The sequence below is a fragment of the Anolis carolinensis genome, chromosome 2 (genome assembly GCF_035594765.1).
Source record: "Anolis carolinensis isolate JA03-04 chromosome 2, rAnoCar3.1.pri, whole genome shotgun sequence".
NCBI lineage: Eukaryota > Metazoa > Chordata > Lepidosauria > Squamata > Dactyloidae > Anolis > Anolis carolinensis.
The window spans coordinates 323,945,335-323,960,547 of NC_085842.1; the positions used below are offsets into that span (position 1 = coordinate 323,945,335).

General features: G+C 43.3%; 1 protein-coding gene across 3 annotated transcripts in view; it reads right to left on the reverse strand.

Moving 5' to 3' along the window:
* Positions 1-15,213, reverse strand: part of il11ra (interleukin 11 receptor subunit alpha) — a 247,901-nt gene that overhangs the window by 37,591 nt on the left and 195,097 nt on the right. For all 3 annotated transcript variants that reach the window (XM_062972652.1, XM_062972651.1, XM_062972653.1), the window contains 2 exons: positions 5,206-5,305; positions 2,212-2,272 (listed from right to left, as the gene is read on the reverse strand). In XM_062972652.1, coding sequence (XP_062828722.1) covers positions 2,212-2,272; positions 5,206-5,305 — 161 coding nt within the window. The remainder of the gene's footprint in view (positions 1-2,211; positions 2,273-5,205; positions 5,306-15,213) is intronic.

A 15,213-nucleotide genomic window follows, 5' to 3' on the forward strand; every position in this document is an offset into this window, starting at 1 on the left:
GCCTTAAGAAAGCTCAGAGCAATCTAAGGATCCACTTCACCCAGCATACTCGTTTTTTGAATTATTACCATCTGGCAGATGGTAAAGGGTGACAAAGACGAGGACAAACAGATTGAGAGATGGCTTTTATCCTAGAGCTGTGGCTATGTCTTTAGAAGAACTTTATAGGTCCCGTAGCCTTAAGAAAGCTCAGAGCAATCTAAGGATCCACTTCACCCAGCATACTCGTTTTTTGAATTATTACCATCTGGCAGATGGTAAAGGGTGACAAAGACGAGGACAAACAGATTGAGAGATGGCTTTTATCCTAGAGCTGTGGCTATGTCTTTAGAAGAACTTTATAGGTCCCGTAGCCTTAAGAAAGCTCAGAGCAATCTAAGGATCCACTTCACCCAGCATACTCGTTTTTTGAATTATTACCATCTGGCAGATGGTAAAGGGTGACAAAGACAAGGACAAACAGATTGAGAGATGGCTTTTATCCTAGAGCTGTGGCTATGTTGAACTCCATAGTTTTGCATTGATGTGGCATTGGGGGCTGTACCATAGTGATTAGAATATGGAAGGATGGGGGTGTTGTTTTGTAGTGTGTGCTGGGGAAAGCATTTAATTTTGTTGTACAATGTACAATGACAACAAAGTTATTTTATTTTATTCTATTCTAAAGAAGGCGCCCTGAGGCCCAGGAAAAGCAAGAGGGGGGACCTTTCTGGCAAGGAAAAGAGATCCCACCTGAAACATTAGGAAGAACCTCCTGACCATAGGAAGAGATGCTCAACGGTGGACCTCACTGCCTTGGACTCCAGTGGAGGCTCCTTCTTTGGAGGCTTTTAAACAAAGGCTCGATGGCCTTCTGTCTGGAGTACTTTCATTATACAATGCAACAAAATTTGAAAAAAAAAATCTGTTCCTGGTTTGAAAGTGTTATTTCCTGTTCAGTTGTGCAGTCCTGACTTTGAAAGTATAGTTGTTCTACTCCGGAAACTTCATTTTTGTGGCTGCCACAAACTAGGTTGAAATTGATTGAGACTTTCCGAGATATTCATTGCAAAACTACGGTCCCGCAAAGACAAAGTTTTATATATATATATTTATTTATTTACAATATTTATATTTCACCCTTCTCACCCTGAAGGGGACTCAGGAAGGATCACAGAATACACATATAATACAGCAAACATTCAATGCCGTTTTATAGACTGACAGACAGACAATTGTATATAAAGACTTTTTCCATCTTCTGCATCTTGGAGGCTTGTGCTCAGTTCTGGCCATGGGGTGCTGTCACTCCATCTCCCTGCTAAAGAGTTTCCTCCTTGATCTAATTACTGGTATTTTCCTGCCACTTGTTATGGGTGCCTTTTGAAAACCTCGCTGCTTTTAAGTGGTACCTATAAGCAGTACCTATTTATCTACTCACGTTTTGCTTTCGAACCACTAGGTAAAATTTTGGCAATTTAATAAACTTTTTCCACGTTTTCTTGATAGAACCAATTAGGAAATGATATTAATTACCCAGGAACAAAAATCGTGTTACATAGTATTAGCATTGTTAATAATTATAATTATAATAATAATAATACCAACTATATTATATATATATATATATATACAGTAGAGTCTCGCTAATCCAACATAAACGGGCCGGCAGAATGTTGGATAAGCGAATATGTTGGATAATAAGGAGGGATTAAGAAAAAGCCTATTAAACATCAAAATAGGTTATGATTTTACAAATTAAGCACCAAAACATCATGTTATACAACAAATTTGACAAAAAAAGTAGTTCATTACACATTAATGCTATGTAGTAATTACTGTATTTACGAATTTAGCACCAGAATATCGTGATATATTGAAAACATTGACTACAGAAATGTGTTGGATAATCCAGAACGTTGGATAAGTGAGTGTTGGATAAGTGAGACTCTACTGTATATATATATATATATATATAGTGCATGTTGTTGTTATTATTATCAAAATAATGATATTTTAATCTATATCCTGCTTTTATCTCTTGACCTAAATGCAAAATGGTTCACATTAGAAAATAGAAGCACCACCCTCAGCTCCTGTCACTCCTAATACCTGTGTCCTTTGGGGTTAACCTGCTCCATCCTGCAATATTTCCCTCCTAAACCAGCACTACGGAAATTGCAGGGACCCCAAAACTGGGGATGGCACATAGAAACCCCCAAAATCACCTACCTGGAACTTCCTCCGGCGCAGGTCAGGGTCACATCCTTCCCTATCTGGCCATAGGTCACCCCTGGAAGAGAAGCCCACAAGTATTAGACACACCAATTCCTTGCCCCATCCTCATTCTTTATAGGAAAAGTCTGAATTCTTGGATTTTTTTTAATGAGTAGAACGTCATCCCAGTTCTTTTGCACACACAAACACAGAACGTATCCCACCCCACTGACCTCCCTTTCTGCCATGAAATTAAGTCAAGTCACAGAAATGATGAATGGCTATCTCGACTAGACCAGGCATGGGCAAATTTGGGCCCTTCAGGTGGGAGTTGAACTCCAAAACATGAATATATGATGTATAGTTTGAATGAAATGGTATGAGAGATGTATGGTTGGGGTCTAAAGAGACTAGAGATTCCATCTTAAGAAATAAAATTTGAAAACTAAAAAGGAAAATTCATGAACTGTAATTAAAAGTTGCAAATGAGAACTACTGATGAACAGAGACAAATGATTAACTGATTACATTACCAAAGACAATGGCTCTTTTAAGTAAGGAAGTGTTTGTCAGTGTGGTTTGTTTATTATAGAGGGAAACGTTTGTGATGTCTCATGGGCCTTGTAGTCCCGTTCCTAGTACTATTGTGGCAGACGAAGAGGAAAACATGGGATTTACACCGTTTCAGCCAGAAACGGAGCCTTTGCACCTGCAGGATGTTTGCCCTTAAGAAGTCAGCCAAACAAGCCTTGGGCAGAATTCTCCCCCGTTTTCTCGAAGAGACAATTATAATATAGATAGAGGAAATAGGGAGGCGAATCGCCGGAGCGCCAGAATCGCAGCCAAACAATTAGCTGATTAAGTCTGCTTCCCTTGGGAAATTCTAAGGAGTCTTGCATCTGGACTAAGTTGAGTTTCACTTCTAGTTCTCCAGGGAAAGTGTTCTTCTGGCGGGAAACGAGACCCTATTTAGGTGTTTGCCGCAAGGGAAACTTTGCGGAGTCAATTCGTCAGCTGGAGGAGTGAGATCGTGTGTAGACTTTGTACTCCAGTTCCCTGTTTCCCGGATCAAGTTTCCAGCCTTGCCTTGTTCCGCGTTTGCCACGGATCTTGTTTTTGCTCTTGTTGCCTTGTTTCAAGTCTTGTTCTAGCCAAGTATCAAGTTTGCTTTCCAGCCTAATTGCCAAGTTTCTATGGACTTAAGGACCTTGTCTTCTCCCCACACTTTGCTTGGCAAAGTGTGTGTTTCGGTTATTGGATTATAACTTTGGACTCTAATATCACATATTGGACATTATTTTCCTGGACAATATTTGACCTTTCCTGAAAGGTCTACTTCTGAACTATATTCTACATTTGTTTTATTGACTTTATATATATTCCTTAATAAAGATATTAGATAGATTCTGGTCTCTGCGCATGGTTATTGGTGCTCTGCAGCCTGGGTCCTGACAACGTTAGATCAAATGTTTGCTGTTGGATTGGGCGTCTGTGTTCCAGAAAGCTTTCCAGCAGCAGAGGAGTTAACTGCATGCCAGCCCTAACTGATAGCTTGCAGGGCCAATGGGTCAAGACTTCCGTTTCAACTGCAGACGGAACTTTCATCATAGACTGTGGAATGTTGGGAGGACTTGTTCTGATAACGGACTCAACAGAAGTGCCATGCTTTTTCCTTTGTGGGGAACATGTGTCCAGAGAGTTATGGTGATTGGAGTTGTAAATAGCCTTGTATATAAATAAAGCCCGGTACCGCTGGGATCAGCAGATAATCAACGGCTGTGGTGTCGTTTTGTCAGTGATACTGTGCAGAAGCACAAGTGGTCTAACTGATGAGTGGAAGGCGAGACTCATCAACAAGTCAGGGCGAAGGGCGGATCTCATCTCTCCCCCTGCTCCCGCCCTGACAGTGTTTACTATTGGAGTTCAACCCCACACTGCCCAAGTCTGCAGTCCTCAATGAGGAGGAGTTAGTTTAGAATAGGCGGAGGGGGATCCAAATGACAGTGGGAATGTATCTATTTCTTCTTTCCTCTCTGTTTTTGCTCTCATTCTGATTGGTTTTGTAAAATGCATACTTTGCAGGTGCATGCCTTTTGTCTTTGACTTTCTACTTTTACATCTTGGTGTGTGCTGTGTGTATTGAGACCTCTCTCTGCTTGTGTGTCAAGAGAGATGTCTTGCTTGGTGATTTTTTCCCTCTCTTTGAACCCTAGAAGAAATGAAGTTTGGAGTAGCTCAGACCAAGTTCTTTACTACAGTAGAGTCTCACTTATCCAACATAAACGAGCCAGCAATTTGGATAAGCAAAAATGTTGGATAATAAGGAGGGATTAAGGAAAACGTATTAAATTAAATCATTACATCGTGATTTTACAAATTAAGCACCAAAATATCATGCTTGACAGAAAAAGCAGTTTAATACATGGTAACCATATGTAGCAATTACTGTATTTACAAATTTAGCACCAAAACATAGCAATGTAGTGAAAACATTGACTTCAAAAACATTGAGTACTAAAAGGAAGATTGCGTTGGATAATCCAGAACATTAGATAAGTGAGACTTTACTGTATTAAAAATATAATTTTTTATAAATAAACCTTTTGTGATTTTAAAGACAGAACTCTACATGTTTGCCTCCAAAGCTCTACATTCTGTACAACCATGTGGCACTTCATACTCTGCTTGCTGTGAGCTGAATACTCAACTATAAGTATACTGTTTTTGTATATTTTGGATGCTCTGCTGCTTTTGGGTAGTTTTCCCTAACATAACTCACACAGAAAATCCTAACATTTACAAGGTTCCTTACGTTAAGAACGGAACAAACAATGCTCCTTAAGAAGCAAAACCAATCATTGCTTAAGGAAACAAAGCCAACATCTGTCTGGAACTGATGATATCAGTATGTTTTAGGTGCCTGTCATTCATTTACAACTTTCAGAACCACATCAACAGAAATATTGCTACATAAGTAGCAATATTCCAAAATTGGGGCCAGTCACTCACCTTCCTCACCCCACTCTCCGGACATGGTGATGGACGTGGTCACCAGGACGGCTGCCAAGAGGACCCCCACTCTGCTCAGGCAGGAGGCTCGGCTCGGCATCTGAGGACCCCGAGAGGAGGGGAGCAAGGAGAGAGGAGAGAGAAGATTGTTTAGAGGATGGAGAGCTGTCTTGTTTTGTCTTGCAAGAAAAGCCTTAAAACACTGTGGTAAGTAAATGAAAAACTGCTTTACTTCAGCAAAACATAAAGTACAGCACACTCAGTGGAATAATGCAAAAGAAAGCAAGGAAGTCTTTGGGCAAATGCAGTTCTTAGTCTCTGATACAGTCCCAAATCAAATAGCAGTCTTACTTTAGACAAAACAACAGTAATAAATCCAGATGCAGACTCGGAGCAGGCACACAGGGAGTGAAGGTATTAGAGTCAGTTTGTTACCAGCAAGAGTTGGCTGCACCTGCTTCTGCTTTATAGTCCTGAGTCCCCTCACAGCTGCTAGGCCAGTTCCTAATTACTCAGCTGCATTTTTGGCAGCTATTCTAGCTGAACGACGTCTCTGCTCTGTTTCCTTTCGCCTCTCCTGAAATGTGGGTACTTGCAAAACCTCCTCTTCAGATTCCAACTCACCCTCAAATTCATGAACACTTTCCTGCTCCCCTTCCTCTTCTGAAGAAGAGGAATCCCTAACAAGAGCATTAAAAATTGTAGATGATGTTAAATAGAAGATCTTACATCCACCTGTGAACCAAGGTCATGCTGCAGGGTAATGATGTGCCACTCAGCTTTGTAGAACAATTAACAGGAACTTTACTGACTTCAAAATGATCGAACAGAACAATAATATTTACAATAGTCTCTCTGATTGCTTACAGAGAACAGTAGGAATAAATAGTCCTTTTAAAGTCCATAAAATTGCCTCAGTGCCTTAGAAATAACAGGACCTCTGAGAGCCGGCAGCCATCTTCTCTCCTGGCTGTTTCCAGTCAGCATACACACTCACTCTAAGGAAAAACTTGAATAAACCGGTTCCCTAGTAGCATGGGAGAGAAATTGACTAATCAGATTCATTTTACAAATACAGTATGTATTTCTTGGAAAGATTTGATCTGTAAAACTGCAAGGAGAATGCAAAACCATCCACAAAGGAGCCCTTTCATGCAACTGGGCTGATGCTCATATTTGGCCACTGGTAGAGCAAAGACCCTACAAGCAAGCCCCTGCCTTTCCAGGTCACAAGCCATAATAATACCGTAATAATACTGACAAATCAAAACAAATGCAACGCAAGTAATCAAGGAGTCTTGCAGCACCCTTGAGATTAAATTCCAGGTGTTGTCAAACTGCATTCATTCTACAGTGTAGATGCACCCATAGATTTAAGTCTACTTTCTAAGACATTTCTCCCACTGTTGTGACTCAGCCTTTGCCTTTGTGTGACTCTGATGAGGATTCTGGGATGCAAGTGCATAATGATGGGATTCAGATTCAGGATGAGTGTCAAGATGACTCTGGTGGGAATTATGGGATTCAGGTGCAGAGTGTTCCTGCTGTGGGAGATGAAGAGCAGGGAGTTTTTCCCATGGGAAGAAATTATGTTGTTTCTGATGATGGTTTTCAGGTGCAAGAAGCAGAAGGGGAGAGCAGCTCTGATAACACCAACGAGCTCAGTGGCCTTGACGGCCTTGACAATGAGGCCACTGAGCTCGATCGCACTAGTTGGCTGGAATTTCAGGGTGCGTAGAAGCCTCTGAATAGCAAATAAGAGGGAGATGAAAGGGCAAAGAAATGCCTTCATGTTATGCTATTAAAACAGTCTGCTGAAAGAGAGATCCTTGTCAAAAGCAACTTCTTAGCTGGAGTCAAGAACCAAGTCTGCTTTCCTGTATTACTTTGTAGCCTGGATATACAGTAGAGTCTCACTTATCCAAGCTAAACGGGCCGGCAGAACGTTGGATAAGCGAATATGTTGGATAAGAAGGAGGGATTAAGGAAAAGCCTGTTAAACATCAAATTAGGTTATGATTTTACAAATTAAGCACCAAAACATCATGTTATGCAACACATTTGACAGAAATAGTAGTTCAATACACAGTAATGTTATGTAGTAATAACTGTATTTATGAATTTAGCACCAAAATATCACGATGTATTGAAAACATTGACTACAAAAATGCGTTGAATAATCCAGAACGTTGGATAAGTGAGACTCTACTGAACAAGTAATAATAAATACAGGAAAATAATAAATGTAATAGTAACAATAATAATAATAATAATAATAATAATAATAAGAAGAAGAAGAAGAAGAAGATGATGATGATGACGATGATGATGATGATGATCATGGTGAGTCTCTACTGCATTCTCATTTCTGGGATTTTGGCTTCCTTTGAAAAGACCTTGTTTCATGCCTATGCTTCTATGGATTTGATGATTACAGCCTTGTTTTGTAACTATCGTTTGGAACTGAACTTTCACCCTTTTATGAACTATTTTACTGCCTATTTCCTAATAAAACTACAAAAGACTGCGTTCTGTGTGCAGCCTGGTGAAGGTTAGCAAGGTGAAGCTAACCAGAGGTGCGACACCCACTGCATTTCAAGAATCCTCTCATATGACAATGGAGATGGGATGCTATTTGATTAAGCGTCTGTATATAATGGGACTTGAAGAATCCCACAGATCTTAAAAGGCCTTCCTTGTAAATAAGATGCCACTTTGGTGCAGTTCCCTCTCTCTGCCACTAGAGGGAGGTCGCCTATTGAGACCGGCATCTCCATTGACTAACATTAACAAAATCTAGCTGCCTATGCAGAGCTCCATTCTTCTTTTCCTTTTTTCCCTTCTTTCTTATTTTCTCTCTCTTTCTCTCCCTGACTGCATTAACACCGCAAAATTATTGCAGTCTGGCAACACTTCAGTTGCTATTGCACAAGGCTAGAGAATGCTGGGAGTCGTAGTTTCACAAGGACCTTTGCCTTCTCTGCCAAGGAGTGGTCCCGGCCCCCCAAAAAACTACAACTCCTAGTATTTATTTATTTATTTACAGTATTTATATTCCGCCCTTCTTTCTCACCCCAAAGGGGACTCAGGGCGGATTACAATGAACACATATATGGCAAACATTCAATGCCAACAGACAAACAACATATATAGACAGACACAGAGGCATTTAAACATTTTTTTCCAGCTTCACGATTCCAGCCACAGGGGGAGCTGTTGCTTCACTGTCCACTAGTGGCTGTACTTCCTCATTCCTTTCCTGCTGGCAGTTTTATGATGTTGTAAATTAGTTAAATTAGCCTCCCGCATAAAGCGTACCTAAATTTCCCTACTTGACAGATACAACTGTCTTTCGGGGCTGCTAGGTCAACAGCAAGCCGGGATATTTAATGGTCGGGGGCTTAACCCGACCCGGGCTTCGAACTCATGACCTCTCGGTCAGTAGTGATTTATTGCAGCTGGTTACTAGCCAGCTGCGCCACAGCCCGGCCCACTTTAAAATGCTATTTCAAACCGCATTCATTCTACAGTGTAGATGCACCCTTAATGGGGAGGAAAAGGCATGTCAGGGGTGCATCTACACTATGGAATTAATACAGTTTAATTAGTACGGCTCAATGTTGTGGAATCATAGAAATTGTAGTTCGGCAGAGAAGGCGAAAGATGTATTGTCGAAGACTTTCATGGTCAGAATCACTGGGTTGCTGTGAGTCTTTCGGGCTGTATGGCCATGTTCCAGAAGCATTCTTTTCTGACATTTCACCCACATCTGGAAGATAAAAGACTTTTCAGAACTACAGCTTCTGGGATTCCTGAGCTATAGCTCAATGCTTTGTAATTCTGGAAGTTGTAGTTTGCTAAGGCTTTAAAGCAAACATGGGCAAACTTCGGCCCTCCAGGTGTTTTGGACTCCAACTCCCACAATTCCTAACAGCCTACCGGCTGTTAGGAATTGTGGGAGTTGCAGTCCAAAACACCTGGAGGGCCTAAGTTTGCCCATGTTTGCTTTAAAAAAGTCTTGGAGGTTAAAACTGGCATCAAACTGCATTAAATCCATCTAGATGCGCCGTGGGTTCTGTTGGTCTGTGCTGCCACGAAACTGAACCACAGCAAAGGAACTTAATGCTCCTTAATGATAGATTTTGGGCTGGCTGCAAAAGAGAAATAAAACCGTCTTAAGATTGGGACTGAGGCTTAATTGTTCGGTGTGGCTCTCAGACCCCAAATGGGGGTCCTTTGGGGGGCTCATATTGGCTGGAAACGACCACAAAGCCCCCTTTAAGTGGGTTTGGGGTCTTTGCTTCTTCTTCTTCTTTGCATTGGAAAGATCTCGGCGGAGGGAGGGAGAGGCCTGGCATAGTTCTGACCTGGAAAAAACAACAGCGGACTCCAACCCGTCCGGGTTTATTTGCAGAGAGATTCCAGGGAAGGTTTTCGGGGCCAAAGGACAGGGAAACCTAAACAGAACCAGCCCAAGGCCTGCTGTGGCTTCAGCGGTGGTTTTTCATTTTGGATTTAAAAGTGGATATTTAGAGAAGCAGCAACAGCAGCTATGCAGGACAGAAGGCCTTGGGTTTTGCATGAGGTCGTTCCCATTTGGTGCAGAAGCAGAGCTGTGCATGGAAACCAATGGCACTGATGTGCTTTGTGCATTGAGCACTGGGTGCATTCCTCATTTGCACGTTTGGTTGTGCTTTCACTGACTTAGGGGCCATCTACACTGCAAAACAAATGCAGTTCGATCCCACTTTCACTGCTATGGCTCAATGCTATGGAATCCTGGGAATTGCAGTTTTGCAAGGCCTTTTGACTTTGCACATTTGGTTGTGCTTTCACTGACTTAGGGGCCATCTACACTGCAAAACGAATGCAGTTCGATCCCACTTTCACTGCTATGGCTCAATGCTATGGAATCCTGGGAATTACAGTTTTGCAAGGCCTTTTGACTTTGCACATTTGGTTGTGCTTTCACTGACTTAGGGGCCATCTACACTGCAAAACGAATGCAGTTCGATCCCACTTTCACGGCTGTGACTCAATGCTATGGAACCCTGGGAGTTGCAGTTTTGCAAGGCCTTTTGACTTTGCACCTTTGGTTGTGCTTTCACTGACTTAGGGGCCATCTACACTGCAAAACGAATGCAGTTCGATCCCACTTTCACTGCTATGGCTCAATGCTATGGAACCCTGGGAATTGCAGTTTTGCAAGGCCTTTTGACTTTGCACATTTGGTTGTGCTTTCACTGACTTAGGGGCCATCTACACTGCAAAACGAATGCAGTTCGATCCCACTTTCACTGCTATGGCTCAATGCTATGGAATCCTGGGAATTACAGTTTTGCAAGGCCTTTTGACTTTGCACATTTGGTTGTGCTTTCACTGACTTAGGGGCCATCTACACTGCAAAACGAATGCAGTTCGATCCCACTTTCACGGCTGTGACTCAATGCTATGGAACCCTGGGAATTGCAGTTTTGCAAGGCCTTTTGACTTTGCACCTTTGGTTGTGCTTTCACTGACTTAGGGGCCATCTACACTGCAAAACGAATGCAGTTCGATCCCACTTTCACTGCTATGGCTCAATGCTATGGAACCCTGGGAATTGCAGTTTTGCAAGGCCTTTTGACTTTGCACATTTGGTTGTGCTTTCACTGACTTAGGGGCCATCTACACTGCAAAACGAATGCAGTTCGATCCCACTTTCACTGCTATGGCTCAATGCTATGGAACCCTGGGAATTGCAGTTTTGCAAGGCCTTTTGACTTTGCACATTTGGTTGTGCTTTCACTGACTTAGGGGCCATCTACACTGCAAAACGAATGCAGTTCGATCCCACTTTCACTGCTATGGCTCAATGCTATGGAACCCTGGGAGTTGCAGTTTTGCAAGGCCTTTTGACTTTGCACATTTGGTTGTGCTTTCACTGACTTAGCGGCCATCTACACTGCAAAATGAATGCAGTTCAACCTCACTTTCACTGCTGTGGCTCAATGCTATGGAATCCTGGGAGTTGCAGTTTTGCAAGGTCTTTCGACTTCTCTGGCAAAGAGTGCCGAGCCCTCGCCAAACTACAAATCCCAGGCTTCCACAGCATTGAACCATGGTGTCAAATAATGTAGGTGCACCCTTAGACAAACGACAACTCACAGGATCCATGAGCACTGCAAAATGAATGCAGTTTACCGTTTTGCAGTTTATAGTTTTGCAAAGTCTTTTGACTTCTCCAGCAAAGAGTCCTGAGCACTCACCAAACTATAAACCCCAGGCTTCTACAGCATGGAACCATGGTGTCAAATACTGTAGGTGCACCCTTAGTCAAACTACATTTCCCAGGATGCAGTTTGACCCCCTTTCACTGCTGTGGCTCAATGTCATGGAATCCTGGGAGTTGCAGTTTTGCAAGGTCTTTCGACTTCTCTGTCAAAGAGTGCCGAGTCCTCACCAAACTACAAATCCCAGACTTCCACAGCATTGAACCATAGTGTCAAATAGTATAGGTGCACCCTTAGTCAAACTACAACTCCCAGGATCCATCAACACTGCAAAATGAATGCCGTTCGACCCCACTTTCACTGCTGTGGCTCAATGTCATGGAATCCTGGGAGTTGCAGTTTTGCAAGGTCTTTCGACTTCTCTGGCAAAGAGTCCCGAGCACTCGCCAAACTACAAATCCCAGGCTTCCACAGCATTGAACCATGGTGTCAAATAGTATAGGTGCACCGTTAGACAAACTACAACTCACAGGATGCATGAGCACTGCAAAATGAATGCAGTTTACCATTTTGCAGTTTATAGTTTTGCAAAGTCTTTCGACTTCTCCAGTAAAGAGTCCCGAGCACTCACCAAACTACAAATCCCAGGCTTCTACAGCATTGAACCATGGTGTCGAATAGTATAGGCGCACCCTTAGACAAACTACAACTCCCAGGATCCATCTACACTGCAAAACTAATGCAGTTCGACCCCACTTTCACTGCTCCAGTTCAATGCTATGGAATCCTTGGAGATGCAGTTTTGCAAGGTCTTTCGACTTCTCTGGTAAATAGTGCCAATCACTCACCAAACTGCAACTCCCAGGATCCATGAGCACAGCAAAATGAATGCCGTTCGACCCCACTTTCACTGCTGTGGCTCATTGCTATGGAATCCTGGGAGTTGCAGTTTTGCAAGGTCTCTCGACTTCTCTATCAAAGAGTGCCAAGCCCTCACCAAACTACAAATCCCAGGCTTCCACAGCATTGAACCATGGGATCAAAGAGTGTAGGCCCGGGCTGTGGCGCAGGCTGGTGAGCAGCCAGCTGCAGCCAGCTGCAACAAATCACTCTGACCAGGAGGTCATGAGTTCGAGGCCAGCTCGGAGCCTGCGTTTGTCTCTGTCTTTGTTTCTATGTTAAAAGGCATTGAATGTTTGCCTTATATGTGTAATGTGATCCGCCCTGAGTCCCCTTCGGGGTGAGAAAGAAGGGCGGAATAGAAATACTGTAAATAAATAAATAAATAAATAAATAAACAGGTGCACCTTTAGTCAAACTACAACTCCCTGGATCCATCGGTAGTGCAAACCGAATGCAGTTCGACCCCTTTCACTGCTACGGCTCAATGTTATTGAATCCTGGGAGTTGTAGTTTTGCAAGGTCTTTTGACTCACCAAACTACAAATCCCAGGCTTCTACAGGATTGAACCATGGTGTCAAAAAGTGTACGTGCACCCTTAGTCAAACTACAACTCTCAGGCTCCATCTACACTGCAAAATGAATGCAGTTTACTGCCACGGCTCTGTTCAATTGGATCCTGGGAGTTGTAGTCCAACAAGATCTCTTCGCCTTCTCTGTTGAATCATGTGTCAGGGGTTCCATGCACTCATAACACTCCTGTTCTTGCAGAAGTCACTCTATTATTTCCGGTTAAGGAACCAGGTCTCCAAAAGCACAACAAAACACGAGGAGACTCTTTGTTTTTTCTTTCTTTCCCAAATAAGCAGGAAGGCTTTGCTTTCCATTCTGTTGCAGCAGGATACAAAGTTATATGTACAAAATATACAAAGTTTGCAGCACTCTTTGGCATAGAAGGCTAGAACTTTGCAAAACTACAGCTCCCATGATTCCATGGCATGGAGTCACGGCACTGAAAGTGGGGTCAAACTGCATTAATTCCACAGTGTGGATGCAGCCCTTAGAAGTCACGTAAGTCCGAAGTGTCTATATACAGTCAGGAGCAAAAAGATGAGGTTTGGAAGTTGTAGTTCAAGAAAGGGCTGCCCCCCCCCCTCCCTCTCTGTCTCCGTTAAGCAACAAGCCACAGGCCTGTGTTTAGTCTGATGCTGTGACGTTCGATTCTCAGTTGTTTATTCTCTCTGCTTGTGGCTCAAGGGAGGCCGAGAATGTTTATTCCCAAAAGGGATCAAAGGCCCAGAAACCACTTTTTCTTATTCTCTCCCCTCATACCTTTCCCCCTTTCCTTTCCTTTCCTTTCTTTCCTCCCTAATGTGCGATTTTCTTACAGCAGCTGAGGATATGATCGATGGTTTTGTCGGTTTCCTTGCACAGTCTGCATTTTGGGTCATCAGCTGATTTTTTGATCTTGGCCTGAATGGCCTTTGTCCTGATGTCTTGCTCCTGGGCTGCAAGGATCAGGCCTTCTGTCTCCTTCTTCAGGGTCCCATTCATGAGCCAGAGCCAGGTCTTCTATTATTATTATTATTAATAATAATTGCCTTTGTCCTGATGTCTTGCTCCTGGGCTGCAAGGACCAGGCCTTCTGTCTCCTTCTTCCTAGAATCATAGAATAGTAGAGTTGGAAGAGACCTCATGGGCCATCTAGTCCAACCCCCTGCTAAGAAGCAGGAAATCGCATTCAAAGCACCCCCGACAGATGGCCATCCAGCCTCTGCTTAAAAGCCTCCAAGGAAGGAGCCTCCACCACGGCCCCGGGGAGAGAGTTCCACTGTTGAACAGCCCTTCTCACAGTGAGGAAGTTCTTCCTAATGTTCAGGTGGAATCTCCTTCCTTTCCTGTAGTTTGAAGCCCTTGTTCCCTTGCGTCCTAGTCTGCAGGGCAGCAGAAAACAAGCTCCCTCCCTCTTCCCTATGACTTCCCTTCACATATTTGTACATGGCTCTCATGTCTCCTCTCAGCCTTCTCTTCTGCAGGCTAAACATGCCCAGCTCTTTAAGCCGCTCCTCATAGGGCTTGTTCTCCAGACCCTTAATCATTTTAGTCGCCCTCCTCTGGACGCTTTCCAGCTTGTCAACATCTCCCTTCAATTGAGGTGCCCAAAATTGGACACAGTGTGATTCCAGGTAACGTGGTCTGACCAAGGCAGAATAGAATAAGGGGGAGCAGGACTTCCCTGGATCTAGACGCTATTCCCCTATTGATGCAGGCCAGAATCCCGTTGGCTTTTTTAGCTGCCGCATCACATTGTTGGCTCATGTTTAACTTGTTCCCCACGAGGACTCCAAGGTCTTTTTCGCACACACTGCTCTCAAGCCAGGCCTCGTCCCCCATTCTGTATCTTTGATTTCCATTTTTTCTGCCGAAGTGAAGTATCTTGCATTTGTCCCTGTTGAACTTCATTTTGTTAGTTTCGGCCCATCTCTCTAGTCTGTCAAGATCGTTTTGGATTCTGCTCCTGTCTTCTGGAGTGTTGGCTCTCCCTCCCAGTTTGGTGTCGTCTGCAAACTTGATGATCGTGCCTTCTAACCCTTCGTCTAAGTTGTTAATAAAGATCCTGAACAGAACCGGGCCCAGGACGGAGCCCTGCTTGTGGCACTCCACTTGTCACTTCTTTCCATGATGAAGACGACGCATTGGTGAGCACCCTTTGGGTTCGTTCGCTTAGCCAATTACAGATCCACCTGACCGTAGTTTTGTCTAGCCCACATTTTACTAGTTTCCTTGCCAGAAGGTCGTGGGGGACTTTGTCGAAGGCCTTACTGAAATCCAGGTACGCTACATCCACAGCATTCCCTGTATCGACCCAACTCGTAACTCTATCGAAAAAAGAGA